General features: G+C 50.3%; 6 protein-coding genes across 6 annotated transcripts; 4 read left to right on the top strand and 2 right to left on the bottom strand.

The window, feature by feature from the left end:
* Positions 1-2,193: 2,193 nt before the first annotated feature.
* Positions 2,194-3,997, bottom strand: N7525_005843 (MFS transporter; the record flags this gene model as incomplete). Its single annotated transcript, XM_002564366.2, has 3 exons — positions 2,194-2,493; positions 2,566-3,572; positions 3,637-3,997. The coding sequence occupies 3 exons, from the start codon at positions 3,995-3,997 to the stop codon at positions 2,194-2,196; spliced, it is 1,668 nt and encodes a 555-aa protein (XP_002564412.1).
* A 1,149-nt stretch (positions 3,998-5,146) lies between these two features.
* On the top strand, positions 5,147-6,157 carry N7525_005844 (putative thiol methyltransferase; the record flags this gene model as incomplete). Its single annotated transcript, XM_002564365.1, has 2 exons — positions 5,147-5,632; positions 5,801-6,157. 2 exons carry the CDS (start codon positions 5,147-5,149, stop codon positions 6,155-6,157), a joined length of 843 nt encoding a protein of 280 aa, XP_002564411.1.
* A 121-nt stretch (positions 6,158-6,278) lies between these two features.
* On the bottom strand, positions 6,279-7,247 carry N7525_005845 (deubiquitinase OTU2; the record flags this gene model as incomplete). Its single annotated transcript, XM_002564364.1, has 1 exon — positions 6,279-7,247. One exon carries the CDS (start codon positions 7,245-7,247, stop codon positions 6,279-6,281), a length of 969 nt encoding a protein of 322 aa, XP_002564410.1.
* Positions 7,248-7,570: 323 nt separating this feature from the next.
* N7525_005846 (short chain dehydrogenase/reductase family) lies at positions 7,571-8,533 on the top strand (the record flags this gene model as incomplete). Its single annotated transcript, XM_002564363.1, has 4 exons — positions 7,571-7,600; positions 7,651-7,885; positions 7,945-8,248; positions 8,314-8,533. The coding sequence occupies 4 exons, from the start codon at positions 7,571-7,573 to the stop codon at positions 8,531-8,533; spliced, it is 789 nt and encodes a 262-aa protein (XP_002564409.1).
* A 681-nt stretch (positions 8,534-9,214) lies between these two features.
* Positions 9,215-11,661, top strand: N7525_005847 (alpha,alpha-trehalase; the record flags this gene model as incomplete). Its single annotated transcript, XM_002564362.1, has 5 exons — positions 9,215-9,343; positions 9,418-9,490; positions 9,552-9,673; positions 9,729-11,470; positions 11,532-11,661. The coding sequence occupies 5 exons, from the start codon at positions 9,215-9,217 to the stop codon at positions 11,659-11,661; spliced, it is 2,196 nt and encodes a 731-aa protein (XP_002564408.1).
* A 2,025-nt stretch (positions 11,662-13,686) lies between these two features.
* Positions 13,687-15,491, top strand: N7525_005848 (isocitrate lyase 1; the record flags this gene model as incomplete). The annotated part of the gene is made up of 4 exons (XM_002564361.1): positions 13,687-13,890; positions 13,956-14,111; positions 14,168-15,063; positions 15,131-15,491. 4 exons carry the CDS (start codon positions 13,687-13,689, stop codon positions 15,489-15,491), a joined length of 1,617 nt encoding a protein of 538 aa, XP_002564407.1.
* Between the last annotated feature and the right edge of the window lie 312 nt (positions 15,492-15,803).

Raw genomic sequence — 15,803 nt, forward strand, 5'->3', positions numbered from 1 at the left:
GCGACGCAGAGGTGATGCAGACCCATTTCTGCCCAACGTGTCCCGGTAACGGCGGCAAATAGGATGCAGGCGTACGAAATACATCGGTGGAGAGACCAGGGCAATTAACCTCGAAAGGGATCCGGTATTAGGGGGAGCAAATATCGGAATGGGACTTCCAGCAAAATTCTGCCTTATTCATAGAAACAAACTGGAAAAGCGAAACGGGGTGGTTGGGGATGAAGTTGTTATGGAGCTGATGGAGTCGTGGATAGTGGAATCTCCACTCTCGACACCGACACTTCAGAGTATTGTCCAAGGACATTATTCTTGTGACACTCGACTGTAAGGGAGTCAGCAGTTGGAATGGTGATGTAATATGCAGTTAGATATCGTGGACTGCATCAATTAGACATCAATGTCTGAAGTAAACGAAAAGGTCGCCGAACACAGAGTTTCTCGGGGTCAGGTGATATTGCGCATTGGATTTGGACGTCAAACTCTCCCTGCCAACTTCGATATTCTCACATTCCAATTCCGCCTATAACGGTGTACGGAGTACAGCCGATCATATGCGGTATTCGCGTCAATACCGGCCACTCCTAAACCAACACGTCCGCCAATTCCTGCATCCAACTTGGTCCGCGTACGGAGTCCACTAACAGACCCCACGGCTATCTGATTGATTTGTCGTCTTACAACAGCTTCGTCACTAGGATCCTCTTCTTTCAAAATGGCATATGTGTTCAATTCGACCTAATGTACCTAAGGGTATAGATAAGTACAAAAGCCAACACTCGAGTCTAAAACGAGCTGCATGCATGCCCAGGCCACTTTTCTCTTTTCTAGCGCGTCATCTCGGTGCTGATTTTTCGTGCCATTCCCCGATATGTTGTACTTCCTGATACAAGTCCTCAGCCAAATTGCCAGATGGGGCTATGTATGTATGTACCCAACTCCATGCAGCGGGCCGAGCATCCATGCCGTGTTGCGTGTGGTTAGCAATTGACCTCGAGATGAATTCATCGGATTTTGTAAATACAATTGGTTGCTTTGTTTCTATTCTCAGAATTGGGCCAGGATACTTGGGTTCTTGTGGTCGTTTCTGGATACGTTGGACTCCTGGACACTTGGACTCTGTGTTTGGGGTAGATGGGCATAAACGTAGCTCTTTTCTTTGGGCAAGATGTTCCTTTGCCACTTATGCACTTGTAAGGAGTATGCCGATCGGAGAGGAGAGGTCTAAAGGTTAATAGACTTTCATCCGATGTCTGATATTTGAGATTGCAACTAGCGAATGGATAGGTCGAGTCATTTGTAGTATAGTTGAGGGATGTTGCCGGCATCGGATCTGCTAGAGAATAACCCATGCGAAAAAAGAAGGAAAAAGGGGAAAAAAGAAAACATTGGCATCGGGGAGATTGTTTGGTCACCAATGGAGAGGTTTGCGATATCGTTTGAAAGAGCACTTCGTGCACAAGTTGTGGACCCTGGTGACTCCAGCACATAGACCCCTCTACTCCGTTATCCCGTCGGCGATCTCCCCTTCCCCTTATTGCGGATGCATCGAATGTTCGCTAGAAGTGCTGGCTAGTCAAGAACATGGCGTGATGAAGCTCTGATTGGCTGCCTCACTTCTTTTCATGCAGGTGAGTTATACATGTAGTATTACTCAGATCTATATCGCTTTTCTATACTCCGTACTCCGTACCAAGTAAAGACTGAGGCACACCTATGGACGTAGGTAAAGAGAAACATCGCTAGCCTCATCGTATGCAATCAATTGCACTTGGTAATCGAAGGACCTGTCCTAAAAGACACTAGAAAGAGCAGTCTAAAAACATCAGTCCACGGGTTTGCTCTTACATATAGCGTCCCTCTTTTAGGGTTGCCAATAGATCAGACTATCAAGGTCTTACGTCGCCAAGAACAGAGGCGACATAATCGGCTCCTGCTGGGGATACATAGATAAGAAGAGCATAGAAGGACCGGAGAGCGGCTTAGTACATGGTGTGTAGATGAAGAGACAGAGTCAGGTATGGAATTTTGTGCCGGTGAGACGTATGTGAAAAACAGAGACAGGTCGTCACATGTACCGACACCAATTGTGTACATGTTGGCAGGCCAGGCCCTTACCACCTTCTAAAATTAATGTAAATATATGCTCAAACGCTAGAGATAAAATACAACCTAGTAATACGGAGCAAAAGCAACTCATGTCCGCATTTCTGCATCCAAAGTCTTTCTCCACTTGGGACCGTTGACTCTCATCAGGAAGATGACGGAGCTACTTGCGAAACTGACGAGGCCGAGGATGGTGAAGAGCCACCCATTGCCGATGCCGTTGATGATTGGGGCAGTGACGACGGAACCGACGCAGGAGAAGATGTTTCGCATAAAGTTGTTGAGAGCTACGCCTTCCGAGGACTTTTTCGGCATGAATTCCGTGAGCATGGTGGTCACCATACTGAAAATGAGCATAGAGCCCATACCAAAGAAGAAGTTGGCAATCATCTACCAGATCGGAGTTAGTGGGTTCACGTTGTACTGATGTGCCTTGGGGGTCTGGGCTGAGAGTTGACATACCGGGACAAGCCAGAACACCCCCTTCTCCGCCGTCCAACCATACCAGATCAGGGCGGCCGGATACAGGAAGGCTCCAAGCCATGCATTCTCACGCATTCGGTCTTCGGGGCGTAATTCCAGTCTGCCTTTCTCGTCGTACCGATTTGCTTTCTTTGCCTCCCGTTGCATGATGCTGTCCATCCATTTGCCTCCAAATATACTGGTCACCATGTAGCCCAGCGAGTTTGGAATGTACAATAAACCAACGATGATGGTGGAGAAGTTGTATGGTGCCTCCGCGAAGGTATGCTCAACGCTGATATTCAGGACATAGAGGGAACCGAAGGCGACACTTGCATAATACACAGTGAGAAGGACGGGGAGGAATCGGAGGTAGAGAATGATTTTGAGCGGATCAATGAAGACCATTTTCATCGTCTTGAGCCACTTTGCAGTGGACCGAACAACCTGCTGCGACGAGACTCGACTCAGCGGGCGGCTGATGGCTGGATCTTCGTCCTCAAGTTCAGCCAGCACAGGCTTTTGCACGGTCAACGTCTCGGGAAGAGCGAATAAGATAAAGATGAGAGTGACAGCACCAAATGCCGAGAGGAACCACATAGTGCTCCGCCATCCCCAGCGCTGAGCTAGGACACCGCCGATAATGGGTGCAAACAAGGGTCCACACAACGGACCTAGATAGAAGATACCCATGGCCCGTCCTCGCTCCCTGGGTTCCCAGAGATCGGCGATGGTGCCAGCACCAACCGCCTGGACAGAAGCAGAGGCGCCACCACTCAACATTCGCATTACAACCAGCATTGCGATAGAATCTGAGATGGCACAAAGGCAGTTGAAGACCACGAAGAGAGCAAAAGAAGTTAAATAGATGGTCCGTCGCCCAAGTCGCTCGCTGAATGATGACCACCACAATGGGAATATCGACATAGCTAGCATATACAACGCGATCGACAGATTAGTGATGGTGGTTGTCGTATTCAACTCCTTGGTTACTTGTGATAGTGAAGCTGATAGAAGATTGGTCAGATTAGATATAATCAGAGGAATACCCAATTTGTATTGGAGACTCACGAAGAAAGATCGCGCTGCCCATTGGTGCTGTGGCTCCGGCAAGGGCAACGACAAATGTGATGAACCATTTCATCCCGCGAGTATATGTCTTCGGATTTTCAACCTCCGATACCAACGCCAACTGCCCGAACAAGCCTCGGCGCTTGAGTCGGGCGACCTTGACCGGAGGACCAAGCTCCGTCAGTTGGCGTTCTAGGCGAGGAGGATTCTCTGGGTCATGTTCTTCATCGACGGTATTGCTGGAGGTACCCGATAGAGAGTGATTATCGTCAACCTCCGGTTTTGGTTCGGTTATGATTGCCGGATGTTCTCCAGTGTCCGAGGATGCGACGATGTCGTCGGGCTCAGGTTTCTCATGCATATTGGATGTATATTAATAAGGGGGAAATTCGACTTTTGCCAATTGAGCATAGAATAAATTTGAATCCAAAAAAAATAAGGCGCATAAAGCTTTACAAAGGGTAAAGTCTTGAGTTTTAACAGAAGATCAACCCTGTGGGAGCCCTGCAGGTACCTGAACTTGGGCGCCTTCCAAAGATTGTCGATCTATCCCCCTTGGATATATCAGATCAGCAGGTATGTTTTTACAATGTTAAATATTAACGTTGGATGTCCCAGGAGAAATAAAAGTGAGAGAGACGAAAGACCAGAATGCATTTGGAGATTTTCTGGACCGACAAGCACCGACGGCGACCGAGTGTGCTAATAATCGACCGAGTGTACTAATAATATTAGTTATCACTCGCATTCCACCTGGGCAGGGCTCTAGTGTACATTCCCTATCCTATAAAGACGCGAGCCGGCTTATAGAGCCAGTCATCGTTGAGCGCGAGTGTGCCGGTCTTCCGTCGGCAAATTCTGAAGGGGCCCCATCCCGAGAGAGAGATTAAAGACTTGAAGTGGTCTAGATGTTCGATGAACAAAATCTATGATAGAACAGAATATGAAACTTTTTGGACGACTTAAAGTATTTAAAATCCAACAGTCGCAATATACTTAAGAGGTCTTGGCTTTCGCTTAATATCCCTGCTTCCCCGGATGTTACCTTCGCCGTCTCAATAAATACCCCAGAGTCCTACTATTAGTATCATAAGCAGCAGGTCTACCAAGTGTCCACCAAGTGTCCATCACCTACATACCACGTACGCCTGTGGTAGGTGATGGGCCTGCCGGAATTATAATGTAGGACAAATCCACGTGTTGTGATATGTGGTGGGTGTACTTGCTACAGATCTGTCGTCAAAACAGAGAGTATACCGCGAACATCCAGAAACGTCTTCGTACGCCACCGGATCATATACCTTCAACCCAGGTGGATCTCAGAACCTTAGAAGGGCTCCGGGGATGCAAGGAGGTGATTAATAAGCCTGGTAGACTGGGCAATGGATCATTCCCCGAGGGCAACATGACATAAAGACGGTGAGCTCCACCGCATCCCTCAAGGTTGACACCCAGGAACAATTAAAGACCCCGTGAAACCACATCAAAGATCAAAACCATAACCATCACAATGCAAACCAACATCGACTCAAAGGGGGTGCAGGCCCACCTCTCCCAATACAAGGGCGACAAATACGTCGATGGCTGGGCCGCCCTCTGGGACAAGGGTGACAATCTGCCCTGGGACCGGGGATTCCCCAATCCCGCCCTTGGGGACACGCTTGTCAAGCAGCGCCCGACAATTGGCGCGCCTCTCGCCACTGATGCACAGGGCCAGTCGTACAGGCGGAAGGCTCTCGTTCCTGGCTGCGGGAGAGGGGTGGATGTCCTCTTGCTGGCAAGCTTCGGCTTCGATGCTTATGGCCTCGAGTATAGCGCTGCTGCGATTGAGGCATGCAAGAAGGAAGAGACTGATAATGCCAGTTGGTATCGCGTCCGGGATCAGACTGTCGGCACGGGAAAGGTTACTTGGGTTCAGGGTGACTTTTTCGATGATGCTTGGTTGCAAAAGATTGGGGTTCCCCTGAACGGATTTGATATTATCTATGATTACACGGTATGGATTCTTTTTGTCCCTTGCGTTGCTGTTTGGATGTCTGTCTACGCTGTGAGATCCATCGCAATGGAATTACATCCACGGGATCCGATAACAAGAATATTGTGTCTTCTTTTATCTATATCTCATGTTTCTATGTCAACTGTTCTCATGCTAACCATTATGCAGTTCTTCTGTGCCCTGGATCCGTCAATGCGACCCAAATGGGCGCTGCGACAGACCCAGCTTCTGTCCCCTTCGCCAGCGGGCAACTTGATCTGCCTCGAGTTCCCCCGTCACAAGGATCCCCAATCCGGAGGCCCCCCATATTCTTCTTCGTCGGAAGCGTATATGGCACACCTGAGCCACCCCGGCGAAGAAGTCCCCTATGACAATGGCGTCGTCAAGCACGAACCTCTACGGGCACCGAGCAAAGACGGCCTGGAAAGAGTGGCATACTGGAAGCCAGAGCGCACGCACGAAATAGGCCAGGGCGAGAATGGGGTGATCCACGACCGAGTCTCGATCTGGCGTCGTCGTAACTAGATCCGCCGAAAAGCCGAAAACCACCTAGCAAAGACCAAGATAAAAAATAGATCTGCAATTGCACAGTCAGGTCTGAACTGAAAAGGCCGAGGCAGAAATGAGATTGCGTTGATCTAGTAGCTTAAGACTTCTTCACGAGGGCATTGTAGTGTTCGCCGAGTCCGTATGTGTGGCGGTAGTAAGCGAGCCAGATAATGCGTTTCCGCTTCTCATCCTCGTCGAAGCTGTCGTTGTCGCCAGATTCGATCTTCTCCATTCGCCCATCCTTCTGTACAACGTTGATTTCCACTCCGTATGCTCGGGCAATCGCCTGCAGCTCCAACTGCCCTCCCCACTCGGCAGTCAATTTGATCTTCCGAGTATATGACTCCAGGGGCTCTTCCATGAACGCCTCGAAATCCTCTTTATGTTCCATAATGAAATCCGCCGTCACAGCTCGAACAGCTCGGTAGCCGTCGTGTTGCGGGGAGGCGACTGTGTCGATGCGTGACTGTGTGGCGGGCTGGAGGATGATTCGGCTTGGGTCCGGCCGCAAACCGAGTCCGGACTCGTCGAGCTGTTTGGCAACTGCTGAGTAGAGGCAGTGCCCATCCGGGGTCACTTCTATTTCCTTCAGACCCAGTTTCTTGAACACAGCATCCATAACCTCTTGTTCGTCGCCTCTGTAGTTTGTTTGCGTTGTGGCTTCTTCTGCTGCGGCGGCTGACTGGGCGGCTTGCTCAGCTGCACGCCGCGCGAGACGGGCCTTTTGACGATTTGGCTTTTTTGGTTGGGATGCAGAGGAAGGCTCCGGGGTGGATTGGGCTGTTGGTTCTGCTTGCTGTGGCTCCTCGGCGGGTTTGTCCTGTTTCAAGTCCTCGTCATCTGCCGGTTGATCATCTTCCAAGCTGAGGCCTTCGAGGTTTTCAGTGGGATCTCCATTTAACTTCGCGATCTCGGCCTGCTGTTTCTCGGACAGATCGCGCTGTAATTGTTCACATTCATCGTTGACTCCTTTGCGGGTTTTCTTGGTGGCGGACTTTTTCTTTTGCGTGATCCGCCCTTGGAGATCCTTTTGCTCTTTGCGGTGTTTTGACAAAAGCTCTTCCATTGTGGTATAACGAAACGAAAGACAAATTCAACAAGTCTATTGTACTGGGGGTATATGCTGAACGAAAATAGCCAAAACACCTTGACCAGAGACCCCGCGAAACCCTGACGATGCAGCCCTAAGTCGAGTACCAAAGAGGACTAGCGTATGTATATCGGTACAAAGATATTCCAGGTCCGCGTGCCTCGGCTGGTTCATCAAGTAATCTCGGCCCCGTCGGCCTCGGGTATGGAGTGTAATGGGGGTACGAGGGACAGATCTAACAAATGTAGCCTCTTGTCTTCTATCATTTTGGTATAATCAATCTAAATCACAGTTTTACAATGGATTCCACAAGTCTTTTCAATGTCAAGGTTAGATAGCTACATGCTCCACCTCTCCGACCATTCTAACGCGCCTATAGGGCAAAGTGGTGCTGGTCACCGGCGGAGCTAAAGGCATCGGTCGCATGATCTCAGAGGGCTACGTAACAAACGGTGCCACTGTCTACATCTCATCCCGTGATGCAAAGGCCTGTGAGCAAGCAGCCAAAGAGCTCAACGCCCTGGGCAAGGGCAAAGCTCATGCCATTCCGGCCAATTTCTATAAGCTTGAGGACGTGAAGAAGCTGGCCGAGGAACTGGGCAAGCGCGAGGACAGTAAGACATCACATCCAATGGAGGGCTATATTATTCTAACAACATGCCTTTTCTTCTAGAGCTCCACGTCCTCGTCAACAACTCCGGCTCGAACTGGGGCGCTCCCTACGATGAATACCCCTCCGAGGCCTTCACGCGAGTCCTCACCCTCAACCTCCACCGCGTCTTCGACCTGACCCAGCTCGTCACACCGCTCCTGGAGAAGGCGGCTACACCGGAGGATCCTTCTCGCATCATCAATATTGGCAGCATTGATGGGCTGCGTGTGCCCTCGCTCGAGACATTCGCATACAGTTCCAGCAAGGCCGGTCTGCACCACTTGAGCCGAGTGCTCGCCAACCACCTGGGCAAGCGAAACGTCACGTAAGTATATCTACTATGCTTCGCTTCGCCTTTTTGATGTATTGGGAGACTGATTCGGTTTGCAGCTCTAACACCTTGGCTTGTGGTCCCTTTGAAAGTAAGATGATGGCCGCTACCTTGAAGTCATTCGGTGACACTATCAAGGCTGGTGTGCCTCTGGGTCGCATTGGAACCCCACAGGACGTGGCCGGGGCTTGCTTGTTCTTGAGTAGCCGTGCCGGTTCGTTTGTGAACGGCGCGACTATCACGCTCGACGGCGGAAGCGCCGTCTCTGCCAAGTTGTGAACAATTGTATGAACAGTTTGGCTTTGAATATTCGTAAATAGCTGTGTTAGCACAAGCATTATTGATGTTGCTTTGTTAGATAGGACTTTAAGCTTATGGTTACTGGGATTCAGGGCAGAATCCCCAACATTCCAATGAATGGCTGGCTACCATATTCGTCCAAGTCACAACAGTCTTGGTTTGAATCACTGCTTCTAGCAAAGATTTGCAGTACTTATATTTACTTGTATTCGCATCCCAGGGCCTCGTCTTCGATTTGTTTCTAGAGTTGTTATCTAAAGGCTTATCAGCGCTGGAGCGGCAACATAAGTGGAGCGGCGACATCATCAATGTGAATGCCGTCATTCCCTTTCCACCTCTGCCAGGTTCATAACATATTTCTGTTTCAAGTTCTCTATCACTACCATCTCCTATCCATCCTAAAGCTTCAACATATCATCTGAATCCGAAACTGTCTTACTCAGACCAAGACTCCCCCGACTTTTCTGCTCAGATCGCGAGTACCCTCGGAGTACAGAGTGCAATTGCCCAGGTCATCATATATTGGGCCCATTGGAGCATCTGTACTTGCTGCTTTAAGTTTTTTTCGACTGCCGGGAATAGTCGGTGTGGACGCATCCTTGCGTAACGCACATTCGGATTTTAAATTGTGCCCTCAATTCTTCTTCCGCCACACAGACCATGAGCTCGTCAGATGGGCATACCCGGTCTGGTTCCAGCTCTACAGATCCTTTCTCCAATCCAGATGTCTACTATGGCAAGGATGACAATATCAAAAAGTTCAAGTCGAGAAGACGTGCATTCTCAGTGGTAAGCAGCCACAACGCTTGGACGGTACCCCGCGGTAGAAGGTACAGCAAGCTTACTTTGACTGGGATCTACAGGGTTTGAACGACTACAGCCGCGAAGACGTCAACCAATTCTTTGGAACCTTGCCATCTCGACGCGGTAGTCATGGTATGCTTGTTATAAATATGTCGGATATGCGGTTAGTGCAGGAGCTGACAACATCGGACAGATGAGGCATCGGGACAACCTCGGAAGTTCCTCATTGAGGTGGAGGAGACGCTTGCGACTCTCTTGAAGCAAGAAGATACGGACCAGAATATGCAGATTACCATCGAGGACTTGGGGCCTAAGGTATGCTTGATGGAGCATGGAGCCAAACATCCAGGACGACTGCTAATTGTTGTAGGTCATCTCGGTCGGGACTGCGGCATCATCCGGACATAAGCGCGTTGATGTGCGGGGCACATACATGCTCTCGAACCTCCTCCAAGAGCTTACAATTGCCAAAGACTACGGTCGCAAGCACATTATCCTTGACGAAGCACGACTAAGCGAGAACCCAGTAGCGCGACTGTCTCGTCTAATCAAAAACTCCTTTTGGAATGCCCTCACGAGACGTATCGATGGCTCCAACATTGAAGTGGCAGGTCGAGACCCCAAAGATTGGACGGCAGATCCACGACCTCGGATCTATATCCCGCCGGGTGCTCAAACGCAGTTTGAATACTACGAGCAAATCGCGAAAGACCACCCCGAGCTGCGTCTTGATGTGCAGATGCTGCCAGCTGCAATTACACCCGATTATGTGATGGGGCTCAACGACAAGCCCGGCCTACTTGCACTGGCCATGGAGAAGAAGCCCAATGACTCGACCGGGGAGACTGATTTAGTTGGTGTGCCGTTCGTCGTGCCGGGTGGTCGGTTCAACGAGCTGTACGGTTGGGATAGCTACATGGAATCTTTGGGACTGCTCGTCAGCGACCGCGTCGACCTCGCTAAGGGCATGGTAATCAATTTCTGTTTCGAGATCAAGCACTATGGCAAGATCCTCAACGCGAATCGATCTTACTACCTCACTCGCTCGCAACCGCCCTTCCTAACCGACATGGCACTGCGTGTCTACGAAAGAATCAAAACCGAGCCGGATTCAAAGGAGTTCCTGCGCAATTCTGTCCTCGCTGCTATCAAGGAGTACAACAGCGTCTGGGTTACCGCGCCTCGCCTCGATCCAGAATCCGGTCTGTCGAGGTATCGCCCCGAAGGTTGGGGCGTTCCCCCAGAGACGGAGCCCTCTCACTTCGTGCACATTCTCACCCCATACGCCCAGAAGCACGGAATGACCTTTGAAGAATTTGTCAGGGCATACAATGCTAGGACTATCGTTGAGCCCAAACTCGACGAGTACTTCATGCACGACCGAGCTGTCCGCGAGTCCGGCCACGACACCAGCTACCGCTTGGAGGGAGTGTGTGGGAACCTCGCCACAGTCGACCTCAACTCCCTGCTGTACAAATACGAAGTCGACATTGCACGGATCATCCGTGTGCACTTCAACGACAAACTCCCCATCCCAGCGGAGTTCCGCACACCCCAAACCCAGGACATCGAAACGGAGTCCTCTGCAGTCTGGGACCGGCGTGCGCGTAAGCGCAAGCAGCGCATGGACCAGCTCCTCTGGGACCAGGAGAAGGGCATGTACTTCGACTACGACACGGTCAAGAAGGAGCGCCAGGGATACGAAACCGCCACGACCTTCTGGGCGATGTGGGCTGGTCTCGCGTCCCCCGGGCAAGCAGCTATAATGATGGAAAAGGCCCTGCCCCGCTTCGAGGCGTTTGGCGGCTTGGTCTCTGGCACTGAAGAGTCTCGCGGCGCAGTGGGTTTGGATCGACCCAATCGGCAGTGGGACTACCCATATGGCTGGGCTCCGCAGCAGATGCTTGCCTGGACCGCCTTCCTCCGCTATGGCTATCAGGAAGATGCGGAGCGACTGGCATACAAATGGGTTTACATGATCACAAAGGCCTTTGTTGACTTCAATGGTGTTGTCGTGGAGAAATATGATGTCACTCGTCCTATTGATCCGCACCGGGTCGATGCTGAGTATGGAAATCAGGGCGTGGACTTCAAGGGAGCTCCGCGTGAAGGGTACGTTTTTGTTCTTTTTCCTGTCGTGAATACCATGAACACCTTGCTAATTCGATTGTAGATTTGGATGGGTGAATGCCAGTTACGTCTACGGGCTGGAGATTCTCAATGCGCACATGAGACGCTCGTTGGGAACTATCACTCCGTATGAGACGTACCACAAGGCAGTCGTTGCCCAGGACGCATATTGATTGAATTTGTGCTGTCGTTGCGTTACAGTCAAGAATGTTGCTGGGGGTGTAGGGGCGGAATGAGCCAAGGGGAGAATGGAAAATCCACGTAGAAGTGAGCAGGAAATGGACATCATCAGGCAGTGTTTACTGTCTAGCGCTGGTTTTTGGTTGTTACTTTGCACTCAGTCTTTTCCTTTGCCAAAAGAAGATCAATAAAATGAGAAAAAAGAATGGACGACAATGTGTATCCTCGCTTCACCATGTCAGCAGATTCATTTTGTTGCGCATGCCACGATCTATTATACTTGTAGTAAATGAACACCCCGCCAAATGAGCTTGACTGTCTGGAGTATACCCCAGCACCACAACCCGAACCAAAGCGAAAATAAGCCGATGGATGCCTCGGCAGAGCAACGCGTCCCCGACCGAAAAAAGACCGCATTTCAGAGATCCCGAAGGCGTCATTGTAGGCAGGGGTTTCCGTATCGAGATAATAGACGGGTGCGGAGCTGGGGATCCCTTGTTTTCCCGAGGTAGTTATCGTGGGCTCTGCGGCTGAAGAAATACTGTATGGGTATGGGTGTGTGGACCTCGTTGTCTCGTTAAGCTTATCTGATATCTAATGTTCACCTGGGCATCCATGGAAGAGACACGCGATTCTTCGGGGTATAAGTGCAAGGATGGTACCAAAAATGTTTTCTATAAATGTCTTGCGCGGGGTCTAAAACTACATTGCTTCGTGCTTTTGTTCTAGACTGTCATCGTATAGTTCCTGATCTACTAGTCCTATCGGCGCTGTATGCGGTTAGTCTGGCAGAGCTCAGTTGTGCCGAGGTCCAACTTGTAGGGCCGCTCTGAGTCATTTTTCCTTGAGCAGAGTGGACCTCCTGCAATTAGATAGATGCATGTGCAGGTACTTTGAGAGTGTCATCTGTTCCGATCTGGCTTCGTGTAGGTAATGAGTGCGGTTCCGCATATATGATAGTGTAGTGTACGGCATATGAGGATGATGGACTGTATATATATCCATGGATATAGCTAGTCGCTTCAAGACTATACAACTTGGATCTACGTCCATGTGGCATAGATAGCAAATCAGAAATATAAACATCCGAAAATGTCCGGAAATATCCGAAACCATTACATAGAAACTTTGAATACTCGATATATGAAGCATCTCGAGGATTGGTGGGGACCGGTCGAATACCGGGGCATGACAATACGGCAAGGATGACTCAGGCAGACATTTATTGGAATGTTGCTTCTGAGCAGTGTTTCTCTCCGAATGGACATGATTTCCTTGACTAAACTGTAGTATGTACGACTTAGTATCGCCCAGGATTTCTACATATGTAGCTTATATGAAACTATTCCCAACATGAACATGCTCCGAACATTTATTGCAGTTGATGCACGTGAAAATTACGTTACGATATGTCTCGTATTGTCACAATAATAGCATGTGTCTTCGACGTCATCCGCCATTTTCCATACATTTTGACATCGAACATTAAACACTGAGTACCGACTTGAACAAGCAATAAGAAATGGGTTAAAGAGACCTGGGATTATATATCCTCTACTCCGTACATTCCAGTAAGATACCGATCACTGTGACATGGAAGATGCAAGTCAGCAGTGGCAAAGGGAGGTCCCATTAGACCGAGGATCATCAGAGCCTGGATCCTCTCTCCCGAGCCCAGTTGTACCCGCCTTCCGCCTTTCGGAGCGCTTTGCCCGTGAAACGACTTCTGGGATATGGAGAAAATACCTAGGCATTGGGGGACTTATTGGTCTGACTCCCGGTGAGCCGAGAGTTTACCGACTGTGACGCATTTGAATATTAAATAAGTACAGGCTTTTCTGGCTTGTGATCGCTTCTTCTTTTTTAACTATAGCCTCTCCTCTCTTCATCGTTATCCTTTTCCTTTTCTACAGTTCCATAATTGGAGTATTGGAACAGACGTGACACACTTCTTGCACGCCTGGATATACATACTGACTATATTTCTTTACCCTTTCCCTGTATTATACCAAAAAATCATGGGTCTGCACGAAGACGAGGACCGCCAGTATGCGGCAGAGGTTCAGGCCGTTCAGAGCTGGTGGAAGGACTCTCGGTGGCGCTACACCAAACGCCCTTTCACAGCAGAGCAGATTGTGGCAAAACGTGGTAACCTGAAGATCGATTACCCGTCCAATGTGCAAGCAAAGAAGCTCTGGGGTATTGTCGAATCAAACTTCCAGGTAAGTTTAGTTGGGAAATATGGACCCATGATCCGATAGATACTAACTATACACCTCACGAATAGAACAAGCAGGCCAGCTTCACCTACGGCTGTCTTGAGCCTACCATGATCACTCAAATGTGCAAGTTCCTCGATACTATCTACGTCTCTGGATGGCAGAGCTCGTCTACCGCTTCGTCAACCGACGAGCCCTCGCCCGATCTGGCCGATTATCCCATGGTACGTTGAATATACTGACGGTATTTAAATGGACCGCATACTGACAAGTACTCCAGGACACCGTGCCTCGCAAGGTGAACCAGCTGTTCATGGCACAGCTCTTCCATGACCGTAAACAGCGCGAGGAGCGCGTTACTACTCCTGCAGGCCAGCGAGGAAACGTTGCCAACGTCGACTACCTGCGACCCATCATTGCTGATGCCGACACCGGACACGGCGGTCTGACAGCTGTCATGAAGCTGACCAAGCTGTTTGTTGAGCGTGGTGCCGCCGGTATCCACATCGAAGATCAGGCTCCCGGCACAAAGAAGTGCGGCCACATGGCTGGCAAGGTCCTCGTTCCCATCAGCGAGCACATCAACCGTCTGGTTGCCATCCGCGCCCAGGCCGATATCATGGGCTCCGACCTCCTGGCCATCGCCCGTACCGACTCCGAGGCCGCCACCCTCATCACATCGACCATCGACCACCGCGACCACGCCTTCATCGTGGGCTCCACAAACTCAAGCCTTCAACCTCTCAACGACCTAATGGTTGCCGCCGAGCAGGCCGGCAAGAACGGTGCTCAGCTGCAGGAAATTGAGGACCAATGGATCAGCCAGGCCGGTCTCAAGCTCTTCAGTGAAGCCGTCATCGACACTATCAACTCCGGTTCCCACGCCAACAAGAAGAGCCTAATCGACCAGTACCTCTCTGCCTCCAAGGGCAAGAGCAACACCGAATCCCGCGCCATCGCCAAGAACCTCACCGGCGTCGACATCTACTGGAACTGGGACTCTCCCCGTACCCGCGAGGGCTACTACCGCTACAAGGGCGGCACCCAATGCGCCGTCAACCGCGCGATCGCATACGCGCCCTTCGCCGATCTCATCTGGATGGAGAGCAAGCTGCCCGATTACAACCAAGCTAAGGAATTCGCTGACGGCGTGCACGCCGTTTGGCCCGAGCAAAAGTAAGTTTTCTTTCTGCCCTGAGTTTCCCGTATGCTAGAGCCTTAAACTAACAAACTCTCCAACTAGACTCGCCTACAACCTCTCACCCTCCTTCAACTGGAAGAAGGCCATGCCCCGCAACGAGCAGGAGACTTACATCAAGCGTCTCGGCGAACTCGGCTACGCGTGGCAGTTCATCACTCTGGCTGGATTGCACACCACCGCGCTGATCTCGCACCAGTTCGCCAAGGCCTATTCGCAGAACGGCATGCGCGCCTACGGCGAGCTTGTTCAGGAACCAGAGATGGAGCAGGGCGTTGACGTCGTCACCCACCAGAAGTGGAGTGGTGCTAACTACGTCGATAACATGTTGAAGATGGTTTCTGGCGGTGTGAGCAGTACTGCTGCTATGGGTAAGGGTGTGACTGAGGATCAGTTCAAGAACTGATTTATGGTGCTCATGTTGATACCCTGATGGTCTCGGCTGTCTGTCTATATATGTGCTTGATGCCTTGCTTTTATTGATTGTGGCGTTTCCCTTTGCTTCTAACAGTCTTTGATTTGATTCCCTGTCGGTCTTACTCTCCCGTTGGATGAGTGAGGTGGCCGATTTATTTTGCATTTTGGAAATCGCAGCATATTGTCTACATATTGAATGAATGTGACTTTTGGAGGTATTCTGTTGAAATTACAGACGGAGGCTTATCGAAAGCTCTATAATGCAAAGTTCGCAAACCGTAGATGGACCTCGTGGAAGTCA

The sequence above is a fragment of the Penicillium rubens genome (assembly GCF_028828025.1).
Source record: "Penicillium rubens strain IBT 27055 chromosome Unknown utg000002l_segment0_segment0, whole genome shotgun sequence".
NCBI classification, from domain to species: domain Eukaryota; kingdom Fungi; phylum Ascomycota; class Eurotiomycetes; order Eurotiales; family Aspergillaceae; genus Penicillium; species Penicillium rubens.